A 13539-nucleotide genomic window follows, 5' to 3' on the forward strand; every position below is an offset into this window, starting at 1 on the left:
GTGGTCCTGTTGCCTTAGGCTCTAAATCTGAAGGAATTTACAGCTGTCAGTTCCTTGAAAATCCTTTGGCATACAAAGTAGAATACATTCTGCTTTCCCCTTTTCTCTAAAGTAGTTAACATCATGTTTGCACGGAGGACAGTCTACTAAAATATGAATTTTTTTAAGAAATAAAAATGCACATATTACCAGGGGGAACTGATTGGCCAACTTTTAAACTCCATCATTGTCTCCTGGTTACTTTTATCTTTGGCTTCTGTCTTCCTTTCCTGCTGTGATCAGTTAAAAATGTCAAATAGTTACGGAAGTGTAGCTCTTGGACCACATTTCTTGCAGTTAGTTTCCATTCCTTGTGAGTGTTCAGAATTTTTTCTACACTCTATCCAAGGACACCTTAATTTGTACATGATTCCTGTATATTTTGGTGTTAATTAAAGCTCAGGAAGCATAGCTCCCAAAGAAAACAGATTTATGTGAAATACGAATATGCAGGGTTTAACATAGTGGAGGCTGCCCTCCCTTTGCAGTGTGGAGTAGGTGATTGGGGTGGCAGTTGGGTGCATGTCAGAAAAAAAAATAGGAAGCCTGTTGGTAACCTTAGGCAAGGCCAGTTGTCCAGGGGAAGCCGGGGTGTTCCTTTTGTCAGTAAATGCCTTTTTCCTGCCTTCCTGCGATGTGCTGCGAAATCTCAGGTCAGTGGAGGACATCTTGGTCTTTCTCTCCTCTCCCAGAGAATTGTGTAAAATTAGGCAGCTTAGGGTTTAGACAGTAGGCAATACTTCCTGAAGATGGGAATTAGTGGCAGCCTGGTTGTGTGTCTCTTTCTCCTTTGATGTTCTTACAACCCCAAATAGACATCATTATCATTTTCCTTCCTCTGGCTTTAGGACAGCTCTCTCACCTGGGGGCCTGATTCAGTCTTTTCTCTCAAACCTATTGTTGAAACGTGTCGTCCTTGTGATCAAGACATCAGAGTGAAGGGAATGACAGTGAAGGCTAGAAAATGAGAGGCCGAATTAGGGCTAGGACTCCAGGTCAGCGGAGGCCATCGACAAGAGGCAGCAGGAAAGCGCTAGCGGGTTAATAAAAAGCAGGTTTATAGGCCCCTACAAAGTGTGATTTTCCCAGCGTAAAAGATCACCCTTCACGCCTACCCCATCCCCCGGTCAGAAAAGGAAATACTCGTGATGGAACACGTCATAGTATTTCCAGACTTGAAGGGTGTGTTTTTCGATGGAGGGGTCTTTTCCAAGTTGCTTCGGTTGAGCAAATCAATGTTGCTTCCACCTGTAGGCAAGGTAAATCCTTACACCTGTCCGCAGCTGCACACCTGTTAAAACAAAACAAAACAAAACAGCATCTTTGAAACACCCCGACTTTATTCCAGAACCTTCTGGTTCCATCCATTTTAAGTGGTTCTCTGCATGTGGGGACTCAGTTGACCTCATGAATAAATAATAAGATTATTTTAAAGTTTACACCTGGGAATATTTCCTTTTAAAATTACAAAAGTACAGTGTATGTTAAAAAATTCAAGTAGTACAGAGGAATAGACAATGAAAACAAAAGCTTCCCTCCATGACCCCTTCCTTTTAATCCACAGCCCTTTAAAGCAAACGGCTTAATGGTTTCCTGGGTCACTTCTAGACAATTTTTATACGAATAAAAAGATTTTTTTCTTTCATTTATTCATCCTATTCCCCTCTCTTTTTTTCACTCAAATATTTAAAAGCAAATCCCAGACCTCATTCATTTGCATATATATATATATGTATATATACATGGACTTTAAAAACAAATAGCCAATAACTATTATCACATCAAACAGGATTAACGATTGTTATGTGATCTTATGGAACACCCAGGCTATTTTCTCAGTGATCTCAAAAGTGTCTTTTTATAATTGCTTTGTTCAGATTAGAAGCAAAATAAGCTTCACACCTTGCATTGGCTTTATCTGTCTCTCAAGTGTCTTTTCATCTGTACCTCTTCCCTTTTTAAAATGCCATTTACTTGCTGAAGAAACTGGGTCATTTGTCCTATAGAATGTCCCACATTCCGAATTTGGCTGCTTCCATCCCTCTCAGTGTATTTAACATTTTTTTGGAAAAAAAATCACCTGTATTTCCAGTAAACTGCTAGTTGTAATAGAAGCATGGTTACATATTTGGTAGGACTATTTCATAGGTCGTTTATCAAAGGGCACGCAATGTCCATTTGTAGTATTAAGATTAACGTTTTTTAGGTGTTGTCAGCTTGATTCATCTTTTATAAAGTCCCTTATCAACTTTTCACCTAATGGTGTGAGCAGCAATTGATGCCTGCTTTTTAGAAAATAAAAATAGAACGCTTCTAGACATATCATTTCAATTCTTGCTTTATCTACTGACTCCAATATCTTGGACATGTTTCTGTATCAGCTTCTATAGGTCTAGTTCATTTTTAAAAATAGCTTCTTATATTTTTTTTTATGAGTGTGTTACAACTTATTTAACCTGTTTGGAAATGTTTCGGATCCCTCATGAGTAAGAAAGGAGAGTTGGAGTCCTGAAGTCCTTTTTATTTTCTGTATCCCCGAATTGCAGAGGCTGGTGTGGCCCTGAGCGATGGCAGACCAGAGGGTGCAACCCAGTGTCACACAGCGGACACCCTTCCTCAAGGGGCTGATGGAGGAGAGAATGAGCTCAGCCTTCCTTGGGGGAAGTAGATGGTTCGTTTGCTTCCCTGAAAAATGGAAGCGTCTGTGGCTGTCCAGTTGTAGCTCTTCCCAAAGTGGTGGGGCTCAGTCACAGTGCAGAGGAGGACAGCGCATCTAAGTGGCTACTAGAGGGACAGAAGTAAGAGGGTGGAAACCCCGGACCTGAAGACCCCCTCGTGGCCAAATTGGCAGCAGCATCTCCTCAAGCCATAGCTAAATGAGTCGCAGTAGGATCCTGAAATTTGTCTCCATCGGAGTTGGGCTTGTGAGGTTTATGATGGCTCTTTGGTTTTCAGTGTGGTGTTATCCTCGGGCCATTTGACTTGTCTTTATTTCTTGCCGTTTTCCAAGTTCAGGAATTCAGATAGGATCTTGAGTCTGGCAGTTAGCTTTAGGAAGCAAAGGCCCTGAAGTCAAGCTTCTCTGGACTAAGGGGGCATGGATGCCCTGCAGAGTGGGAGGTGGCCTCCAGAAGCAGGACTTTCCCAGGGCAGGGTGATTAGATTTTGAAAAATGGGAGCCAGGTGGAAGTACGAGATGAACGAGGGTTTCTACCTGCAGAAAAGCGGGCATAATGCTTCCTCATGGATAAAGTCTTGGAATGGCAACCCCCCCAAAATACCCCAAAACCAACCCCAAACGACCCCCCTCACCCACTTTCCCCAGTTCCTTGTTAGTGTCCCTTATAAAGCAATGCATGTGAATTAGCACTGGATGCAATGTGTCTTTTTGCTTGCCTTAATTTTCCTGTCTTTCTCCTTCTTCCAAGCCTCAGAAGAGGAAAGCGGAAAGCCTTTCCAGTGTCCCATATGTGGTTTGGTTATAAAAAGGAAGAGTTACTGGAAGCGGCACATGGTGATTCACACAGGTTTAAAAAGTCATCAGTGTCCGCTCTGTCCATTCCGGTGTGCTCGCAAGGACAATCTCAAATCCCACATGAAGGTAAGCCACCTGGGGATGGGCTCCCAGGGATGCAGGCCCAGCCAGGGCCCTTGTGTATGGTGCCAAGCAGGAGCCCCCTGGGCAGGAGTGGGGCCATCACGGAGCCTGTGGATGGCAGTGCTCAGGGGTGAGAGGTAGATGCCATGCACATGAAGCATGTTGCAAACCGATCTCCTGTAAACGTCAACCCAGAACTTAAAGGCAGAGAGAAGCCTCACTATCCAAATAGTATATGTAGTGTAGAGCTGGCCTTTCCTATTGTTTCTTTTTTTTTTTAAGGGCCGCACCTGCAGCCTGTGGAAGTTCCCAGAGCTAGGGGTCAAATTGGAACTGCAGCTGCCAGCTTACACCACCACCACAGCCACGCCAGATCCAAGCAATGTCTTCAACCTGTGCTGAAGCTTGCGGCCATGCTGGATTCTTATCCCACTGAGCAAGGCCAGGGATCGAAACTGCATCCTCATGGATATTAGTCAGGTTCTTAACCAGCTGAGCCACAACAGGAACTTCCTGTCCTTTCCTCTTGGGAAGCAGCAGCCTAACCTGGCCCTGCAGGCGCTGCGTTTTGGGGCACTTGAAGGAAGAGTTGGGGAAGATCAAGGAGCAGGGAAAGAGATCCAGGGAGGAGCTGGAGCTGCCCTGCTTCCTAAGGGAGTCCCCCCTTGCGCTGTTGCTTGGGCCTCCAACTCACAAACCCGAGATGTCTTAAGGACGTGTGAGGACACTGAAAGACACCTGGGCTTTAACTTGCGCCCTCTGGGAGGCTGGGGGGCTGTTCCTGGGAAGATTGAGCCCTGCCGAGGCCGTCAGAGTTTGAGCCATCCTAATTCCCAGGTTCACTCCTAGTGGAGAGCTAAGCACAGTGTTTGCAACATCCCAATAGGAACAACCGCGCGGCTTGTGCCTGTAATGAGCATATAGGGAGTTGACTAGACTATGTGTCACTCTTATGTGAGCTTCAGGAAGACTTAGTCATCTAGAAATCTTTCTAGCTGACTCGCATCATACTAAGGATTTTGTCTAAAACTCAAGGAGGAAACCCATAAGATCAAAAGAGCTTGAGTATTTGAATTTGATAGGCCTGCCTTTAAATCTTATGATGCAACTTATTAAGAGGCTGTGAGCCAATGAGTCTTTAGACTCAATTTTCTCATCTGTTAAATGGGAATGATTATCTTCACCTGGAAGGGATATCATTAACATTTAAGGAGATAGGAGTTCCGGTTGTGGCGCAGTGGTTAACGAATCCGACTAGGAACCATGAGGTTTCGGGTTCGATCCTTGGCCTTGCTCAGTGGGTTAAGGATCTGGCGTTGCTGTGAGCTGTGGTGTAGGTCCCAGACGTGGCTCAGATCCCGCGTTGCTTTGGCTCTGGTGTAGGCCGGTGGCTACAGTTCTGATTAGACCCCTAGCCTGGGGACTTCCATATGCCGTGGGTGCGGCCCTAGAAAAGGCAAAAAGACCAAAAAAAAAAATTTTTTTTAAGGAGATAATATTAGCAAAGTATTTGCCACAGGGATGTTCAATGGTAGTTGTTTAATTTCAATAACTATTGTTGAACATTTTAATAATTTAGTAATGATAATTTTAACTATAATAATAACAGCCATTTTCACTGATATTTGTAGTATTATCTGGCTGTTGACAGATAAAGTGTTTACTTTCCTGCCATAAGAAGTACAGTCTGTGTACATAATTGAAATATTGTCTTTTTTCAAAATCTTGGCGTCTTATTCTTCTGAATTGATCAGTAATCACTGTTTAGAATTACAGATCTGAAAATGTGTCTTCAGACAGAACCTCTACGAACTTTAGAAAATAGCGTGGAAATTAAAAAAAAATTAAAGCCATGCTACAATTTGTTTTCTACCATTGGCCTTTTTCTCCAGGGAATGGCATGCCCTTCATTTTCAGAATCTGTTTCACCAGGGAGTTCTAGTTGGTTGAATTTTACCGAGCCAACTTCGTTTTTCACTCAAACCCTCATCGTCCTCTGTCACCTCTTCCTAAAGTAATATCTCGTATTTTACACCTGCAAAGTGGATTTCATTAGCAGGACGAGACTTCCAAGAAACACCTTTAAAACTAAAATTTGTTTCTGTTTCTATGTCCTGCACTGCATTTAGACATCGGGTCTGGCAAATTTAAAGCTTCAGTGAGCAGAAAACTTGCATCTGGCCTGACACCTTGTAAGCCTGGTTTCAGCTCAGGGTCACTTAAAACAACCTATTTATAAACCCATGGAAAAAAAAAAAAAAAAAAAAGCTGGGTTTTCCGTAGCAGGAACTACTGACCCTGAAAGTGCAGGGAGAGGAGTTGGGTGCCTTGATGACACAGATGGTTGACCATGACAGTGTTGCAGATGAGAGCGGCCAGGGCTTGTGTGGGTCTCAAGGTCTCAGAATGCTTTCAGAACAAATCAATAACCAGTACAATAAAGCCATTGTGTGAAATTACTACTTTATTCCAACTCGTGGTGTCCTAACCTGTTGAGCTTTTGAGAAGGGCAGTGTGAGAAAGGCTCATGCAAGTTTAATTTCATCAGATGCTTTTTGCTTTTTTTTTTTTTTCTGTTCTCCACCTCACTTATGGGCTTGCGTTTTTGCTTTACTCAAAGAATTCATGATTTACTTTTTTTTTTTTTTTTTTGGTCTTTTGTCATTTTAGGGCCGCACCTGAGGCATATGGAGGTTCCCAGGCTAGGGGTCTCACCAGAGCTGTAGCCACCGGCCTACGCCACAGCCACAGCAATGCCAGATCCAAGCTGTGTCTGCAACCTACACCACAGCTCACGGAAACGCTGGATCCTTAACTCACTGAGTGAGGCCAGCAATCGAACCCACAACCTCGTGGTTCCTAATCAGATTCGTTTCCACTGTGCCACGATGGGAACTCCCGTGATTTACATCTGATTAGACATACTTTCATTTTGCTCCATTTTGAAAACCTAGACTATGGAGAAATCTAATGGCCATGGCCTTAGGAATAGACGGTCTCTGCCGTGCTCATCAGAGACCTCGAACATGGATAGAGTTTCTAAAAGGAATCCTGCCCTAGAAGTGGGGGCAGTATAGCCTGTAGATTAAGATCTCAAACTGTGGTCAGGAAAAAAAAAAAAAAAAAACTCCTAGAATCTCAGTTCCATGACTTTTATAGCTGTGGGGCTTCGGGTGACTCATTTAACCTCTCCAAGGCTTTGTTTCCACTCATAGAGATAATCATCATACAGTCTGTCTCATGGCATTGTTGTAAGGGTTAAATGAGATAATGGATATACAGCACTTAATGTGATGCCGAGCACAGAGAAATACTCAAGAAATACAGCTACCATAATAATGATTATCCAAAATTATTTACATTTAGAAATAAATTAATGATACAGCATAAAAGAATTACTCTAAATTTTACTGCATTTCTTTTTGGGTGGGATAGCTTTAGTGCTGAGAATTTAGAAAAGCTGATAAACAAAGAGGAAGAATTCCCTTTGTGGCTTATTGGTTAATAAACCCAACTAGGATCCATGAGGATGTGGGTTCGATCCTTGGCTTTGCTCAGTGGGTTAAGGATATGGTGTTTCGGAGTTCCTGTCGTGGCGCAGTGGTTAACGAATCCAACTAGGGTTGCGGGTTCGATCCCTGGCCTTGCTCAGTGGCTTGAGGATCCGGCGTTGCCGTAAGCTGTGGTGTAGATTGCAGACGAGGCTCGGATCTGGCATTGCTATGTCTTTGGCATAGGCCAGCAGCTGCAGCTCTGATTAGACCCCTAGCCTGGGAACCTCCATATGCTGTGGTGTGGTCCTAAAAAAGGACAAGAGACCAAAAAAAAAAAAAAAGGATATGGTGTTGCTGTGAGCTGTGGTGTGGGCCTGCTGCTGTGCCGCAGGTGCAGCCCTAAAAAGCAAAAAAAATAAAAATAAAAAAAAATTAAATTAAAAAAAAGAATATGCGATCATCCCTAATCCCATCACAGAGAAATAACCATTATCATCACTCTAATCTGTATCCTTCTATGTTGATTATATAGATTTACTTAAGAAAAAAATGGGATTCTATTCTTTGTTCAACAAACACAGTACTTACTGGGTTCTAGGCACTGTACTTTTTCGGAAAGGCTGTCTTTCCTCTGTAATATATCATGCAAATGTTTTTTATGGCTTGCTGCGGAAGGAGCTTGTAAATGCCTCCAGCTTCCTCAGGGTTATCTTAGATTTCCATTAAGTCTTTTACAACTTTCCTGGATGAGTGAGCATACAGGAATTAAATGCGGAATTCATAAACTAAATTGAACAGAGGTGAGGACAACTGAGATCAAGAACCCTGGTGCAGGGGAGTTCCCATTGTGACTCACTGGGTTAAGGATCCAGCATTTGCTGTAAGCTGTGATGCAGGTTGCAGACGCAGCTCCAGTTTGACCCTTGGCCTGGGAACTTCCACATGCCGCAGGTGTAGCCGTAAAAAGAAAAAGAAAGAACACAGGTGTCCAGAAGTGGGCAGTGGTCGTGGGGCCAGGGCACTGCCTTTGTCTAGTTTCAGGCTGGCCAACTAAGTTGCTGACTGCTCGGTAAGCCCCGCCCCTGCCCAGTCCCCTAAGCAGGGAGGAGGAGTCTCCCAAGGGGTCCTTGTTCCTTCACTGCTGCAGTGCTGCAGCAGCCCCTCTGCCTCCCACCTCTTGCTGGGGCGACTCACGCTTTTGGTGCAGCATGGCAGCAGGAAACACGTCTCAAGGTAACCTGGAAAGAATGACATGCTTGGGAGTTCCTGTCGTGGCTCAGTGGCTAATGAATCTGACTAGGAACCATGAGGTTGTGGGTCCGATTCCTGGCCTTGCTCAGTGGTTTAGGGACCCAGCATTGCCGCGAGCTGTGTTGCCATGTGCTCTGGTGTAGGTCACAGACATGGCTTGGATTTGGCGTTGCTGTGGCTGTGATGTAGGCTGCAGCTCCAATTAGACCCCTAGCCTGGGAACCTCCAGGCCCTAGAAAAGACAAAAAGACAAAAAAAAAAAGAAAAGAAATGCAAGCTCTGGGCCCCCCGGGAAGGTCTAAGCTCCAGTAAAACTCTCCATGCTCGAGAGTCCACACCGCATCCACTGTTTCTTTCTTTTCCTTTCCTTTCCTTTCCTCTCCTCTCCCTTCCCTTCCCTTCCCTTCCCTTCCCTTCCCTTCCCTTCTCTCTCTCTCTCTCTTTCCTCCCTCCCTTCCTTCCTTCCTTCCTTCCTTCTTTTTTGCTTTTCAGGGCTGCATCCGCGGTGCATGGAGGTTCCCAGGCTAGGGGTCGAATCAGAGCTACAGCTGCTGGCCTACACCACAGCCACAGCAATGCTGGATCTTAACCCACTGAGTGAGGCCAGGGGTCAAAACGGCATCCTCATGGATCCTGGTTCGGTTTGTTAACTGCTGAGCCACGAAGGCAACTCCCACTGTTTTTCTTTTTAACGGTCACTCATTTTTCTGCAACTAAATGCCAGGCCAGGATGGGTGGGAAAGAAGCCAGGTACAGTGCTTGGGCACTGACTTTTGATTCCAGGGCTCCCTTTTCTTCCTTCCTTCCTTCCTTTTTCTTAATATTTATGGCCACACCCGCAGCATGTGGAGGTTCCCGGGCAGGGATCAAACCCTCACTTCCGCAGCGACTCAAGCTGCTGCAGTCCGACTCTTAACCCACTGCGCTACAGCAGGAGCTCCCAGGACTCCCTTTTTGATTTTAGAACCTGGACTCGCTCTCCATCCTTTTCCTTTTTCCAGAAGCTGCTTCTGGAGCTTCTGTTCCTGGACTAGTTTGTCTCCTGTCCTGAGCAGTAGATGTCAGGATACTCCTGAAATGGAATCTGCTCCACTGCACTGTTCCTGGGGACATGGATGCTTTCTGCCTCGTGACCTTTACCACCTGGTTCCTGGGCGAGCTGTGTGCCCGCACCTGGCAGGGTCCCCTGGGGCTGTGACCCGAGGCCCCCCAAGGTGCCTGCTCCTGCGTGAATGGGGTGGAGCGTCTTCTGGGTGGATGAATCCATTTGCTCCTGAGTGAAATCCCTTTGTTGTGAAAGAACAGAGACAGGTCAGTTAACTGGCCAGTGACAGAGAGTATGTGTCCCCACCTCTAGCCCCTCTGGACCTGGCAGAGGAGAAGCTTTTTAAGGAGCTAAGCTTTGCTGAAGTTTATCTGGTCATTTCTGCTGAGAAATTCACACTTTGGGGGACCCAGTATCTTTCCTGTTGTCTTTTTCAAAAAGCCACAGTGGGGTGCTGTAGCGACAGGATCTCACCATTAACTTTTAATTTCTTTGCTTTTGTTGGTCACTTAACGTTATTTAAAAGTATGTTTTGGCTGGTGAATAATGCTTTTGGATCGCACTCAGAATGCATAAACAGCTGTAGTAAAACTTTGCTCTCTTGGAAAGGAAGCCTGCTCAGAGGAGCCAGGCGGTGCAGTGGATTAAGGAACCTTTAACCTTTAACCTGTGTTAGACCTGGGTTCAAATCCTGCCGAAATCGCCCCTGGAAGATGAGGGGTCAGTTTGGTTTCGGTTTTGTGCCCCGTCTACTGGTTGGTCCAAATCACAGAACTCCTCAGATCTCTTGGCCCCAATCTCCCCCATTGGCAGTTTCCCCTCGAGGGAGCACCCGTCCTGAAATAGCAGCGTGGAGCGGGTCATCGCGAAGTCCATTGGCAGAGGTGAATGGGGAAGTTACAGGCTTACAAGCACCTGCCAGCCCCAGGCCTGGCGCAGGCCAATGCAATGATTTCCTCACTTTTTCAGGCACTGCATTGGGTTGTGACAGGAAGGAAAAAAAGGTTTCTTGCCGTTTTTACAGGTATTGTGTGTGCAGTTAAGAGTCTGCATTCTTTCATTGCAGACATCAGAATCAAGAGCCTGATAGAATGCTGTTTGGAAACACTGGTATCATCCGCCTGGGACTGTTCTTAGCCAGTGGGGGTTAGCCCTGAGTTTTCTCCCCTCTACGTTCTTTTTCTCTTTCCTTTTCTTTTTTTATTTTATATATATATATATTTTTTGTCTTTTGTCTTTTTAGGGCTGCACCCGCAGCATATGGAGGTTCCCAGGTTAGAAGTCCAATTGGAGCTGAAGCTGCCAGCCTACACCAGAGCCACAGCAACATGGGATCCAAGCCGTGTCTGCGACCCACACCACATCTCATGGCAACGCCGGATCCTTAACCCACTGGCCGGGAATTGAATGTGGTCCTCATGGATGCTAGTCAGGTTCGATAACCTCTGAGCCACGAAGGGAACTCCCTCTTTTTCTCTCTCTCTTTTTAAAATGGCCTTACTTGTGTCATATGGAAGTTCCCAGACCAGGGATGGAACCCACCTCCCCTGGCCAGGATCAAACCCACGCCTTTGCAGCCACCTGAGCTGTTGCAGTTGGATTCTTAACCTGCTGCACCACATCAGGGACTGCCCTCTGTACTCTCTCTACATGTCCTTTTGCTCCAACCACTTGCTCAATTGCTCTGTCTGTGAAAGGGAATATCCTGGAGGCATTATTTTCCACATTCTTAATTACCTAAAGAAGCATTTGTGAACATTCTAACTATGTTTGCAAAACATAACTAATTCTCTGGATGGTAGTAATTGGGTCCATGCCACGTAGTATATTGTGAGAGGAGCTACCTGACAGGTTGCCTCTTGACCCCCAACTAGTAATTACGTACATTCACATTGTGCTGGGTTTACACTATTTTCTCTGAAGACATCACCCAAGGTGAGATGAGTACAGTATTGGGAGGATTCTGGCTCCATTGGCAGACAACTCCCTCAGTCGTGAGTGTGGCTCTGCTAATGGACCCTTAACCAGCCTGGACCCGCTTTATGTTGACGGATGGCCCTCATGACCCGAGGGCACATAAGGAGGTGCTCCTGGGGAGCTCTGGTTCCCTGGGCCAGCCCTTTGCACTGTGAGGAAATTGTTGATGAGTCGTCTGGATGCACAGCAGGGCGTTTTCCATTAGCACAGAGACGAGCTCATTCTTCTTGCTTCTCCGTCAGGTTCATCAACACCAGGACCGGGGAGAGACCTTTCAGTGCCAGCTCTGCCCTTTCACTTCTTCCCGCCACTTCAGCCTGAAACTCCACATGCGTTGCCATCAGCACTTCCTGAGGACAGAAGCCAAGGTGAAGGAGGAGATCCCAGACCCCGATGTCAAGGGATCTCCCCACCTCAGTGACAGTGCCTGCCTGGGGCAGCAAAGGGAAGGAGGAGGGACTGAGCTAGTGGGGACCATGATGACGTCCAGCACTCCAGAGAGGACTAGCCAGGGTGGGGCTGGCGTCTCGCCTTTGCTGGTGAAGGAGGAGCCCAAGGAAGATAATGGCCTGCCAACCTCCTTTACTCTGAATGCTACCGACAGGCCGGCCAACCACGCAAAGCTGAGAGAGCCCTCCGAGTACGTGGCCAACAGTGCATCCGCCTTGTTCAGCCAGGACATCTCTGTAAAGATGGCGTCCGATTTTCTCATGAAGCTGTCAGGTACTTGAAGAAGGGTGTCGCCTCTCTCTCTCCTCCCTTTCCTCTCCTTCCCAGTATTCTCATCTGTAAAATGAGCCAGTCGGACTGAGTGATTCCAAGGCCCCATTTTTAAAAAAATTTTTTGTCTTTTGGGGGCCACACCTGCAGCATATGGAGGTTCCCAGGCTAGGGGTCGAATTGGAGCTGCAGCTGCCAGCCTACACCACAGCCACAGCAACGCCAGATCTGAGCCACATCTGCAACCTATACCACAGGTCATGGCAGTGCTGGATCCTTCACCCACTGATGGAGGTCAGGGATTGAACCCTTGTCCTCGTGGACGCTAGTCAGGTTCATTACTGCTGAGCCACAACGGGAACTCCTCAAGGTCCCTTTAAATTCTAACTGTTGCATTCTCAAACATTTTCTTGAGTTTTTTGGTTTGTTTGGTTGGTCGTTGGTTGGTTGGTTGTTTTTCATGGCATTTGGGGTCTAGAAACCAGTCAGCATGGTGGTTTGGGTCTAGAATGATTGTTGATTTTCTTCTGTTTTCCCCTTTATGAGTTCTTGCTGGGAGGGGACTGGTCACAGGGGGGCCCAGGTTGGTAACAGTTCTTTGTGTGAACTTGGGCCCTATTTAACTTGTCTCCCTGTTGGGTTCCGTAAAGTGCTTGTATGGAGGCACATCTTGCTTGGCATTGTTCAGGTTCTCTATTGCCTTGATATGAAAGATTTGCAAAGGAAGTATATATGCAGATGACTATTTGGAAATTACAGAGTTTTAAAATTTGAGCCAACGATGAAGATTATCTTTAAATTTTGCTTTTTTTTTTCTAACAGGACATTCTGTATTGTGGTAAAATACACCTAACATGACACTTGCCATTTTAACCATCTTTACATATACAGCTCCTTGGTGTTAAATACACTCACACCGTTGTGTAATCATCATCCCCATATCCATCTTCAGGACTCGATCACCACCCCAAACCGAAACCTTAGACCTATTAAACAAGAATTCCTCATTCCACCCTCCTTCCCGGCCCTCGTAACCACCATTCGACTTTCTGTCTCTATGACCATAACTGCTCTGGGTACTTCACTGTAAAGCGGAATTAAAAAAATTTTTTTTTTGTTTTTTGTTTGTCTTTTTGCCATTTCTAGGGCCCTCCTATGGCACATGGAGGTTCCCAGGCTAGGGGTCTAATCAGAGCTGCAGCCACCGGCCTACACCAGAGCCACAGCAATGCCGGATCCAAGGCGCATCTGCACCCTACACCACAGCTCACGGCAATGCCAGATCCTTAACCCATTGAGCAAGGCCAGGGATCGAACCCTCAACCTCGTGGTTCCTAGTCAGATTCGTTAACGACTGAGCCACGACGACAACTCCTAAAAAATTTTTTTTAAACATTGTTTTCCACCTGCCCCAA

General features: G+C 45.9%; 1 protein-coding gene across 4 annotated transcripts in view; it reads left to right on the forward strand.

The window, feature by feature from the left end:
- The window catches only part of ZNF827 (zinc finger protein 827), a 187000-nt gene that overhangs the window by 46193 nt on the left and 127268 nt on the right, over positions 1-13539 (forward strand). For all 4 annotated transcript variants that reach the window (XM_047798519.1, XM_047798520.1, XM_047798518.1 and 1 more), the window contains exons 3-4: positions 3468-3640; positions 11647-12127. In XM_047798519.1, coding sequence (XP_047654475.1) covers positions 3468-3640; positions 11647-12127 — 654 coding nt within the window. The remainder of the gene's footprint in view (positions 1-3467; positions 3641-11646; positions 12128-13539) is intronic.

Source organism: Phacochoerus africanus, chromosome 10 (genome assembly GCF_016906955.1).
Source record: "Phacochoerus africanus isolate WHEZ1 chromosome 10, ROS_Pafr_v1, whole genome shotgun sequence".
In the NCBI taxonomy this organism is placed as follows: domain Eukaryota; kingdom Metazoa; phylum Chordata; class Mammalia; order Artiodactyla; family Suidae; genus Phacochoerus; species Phacochoerus africanus.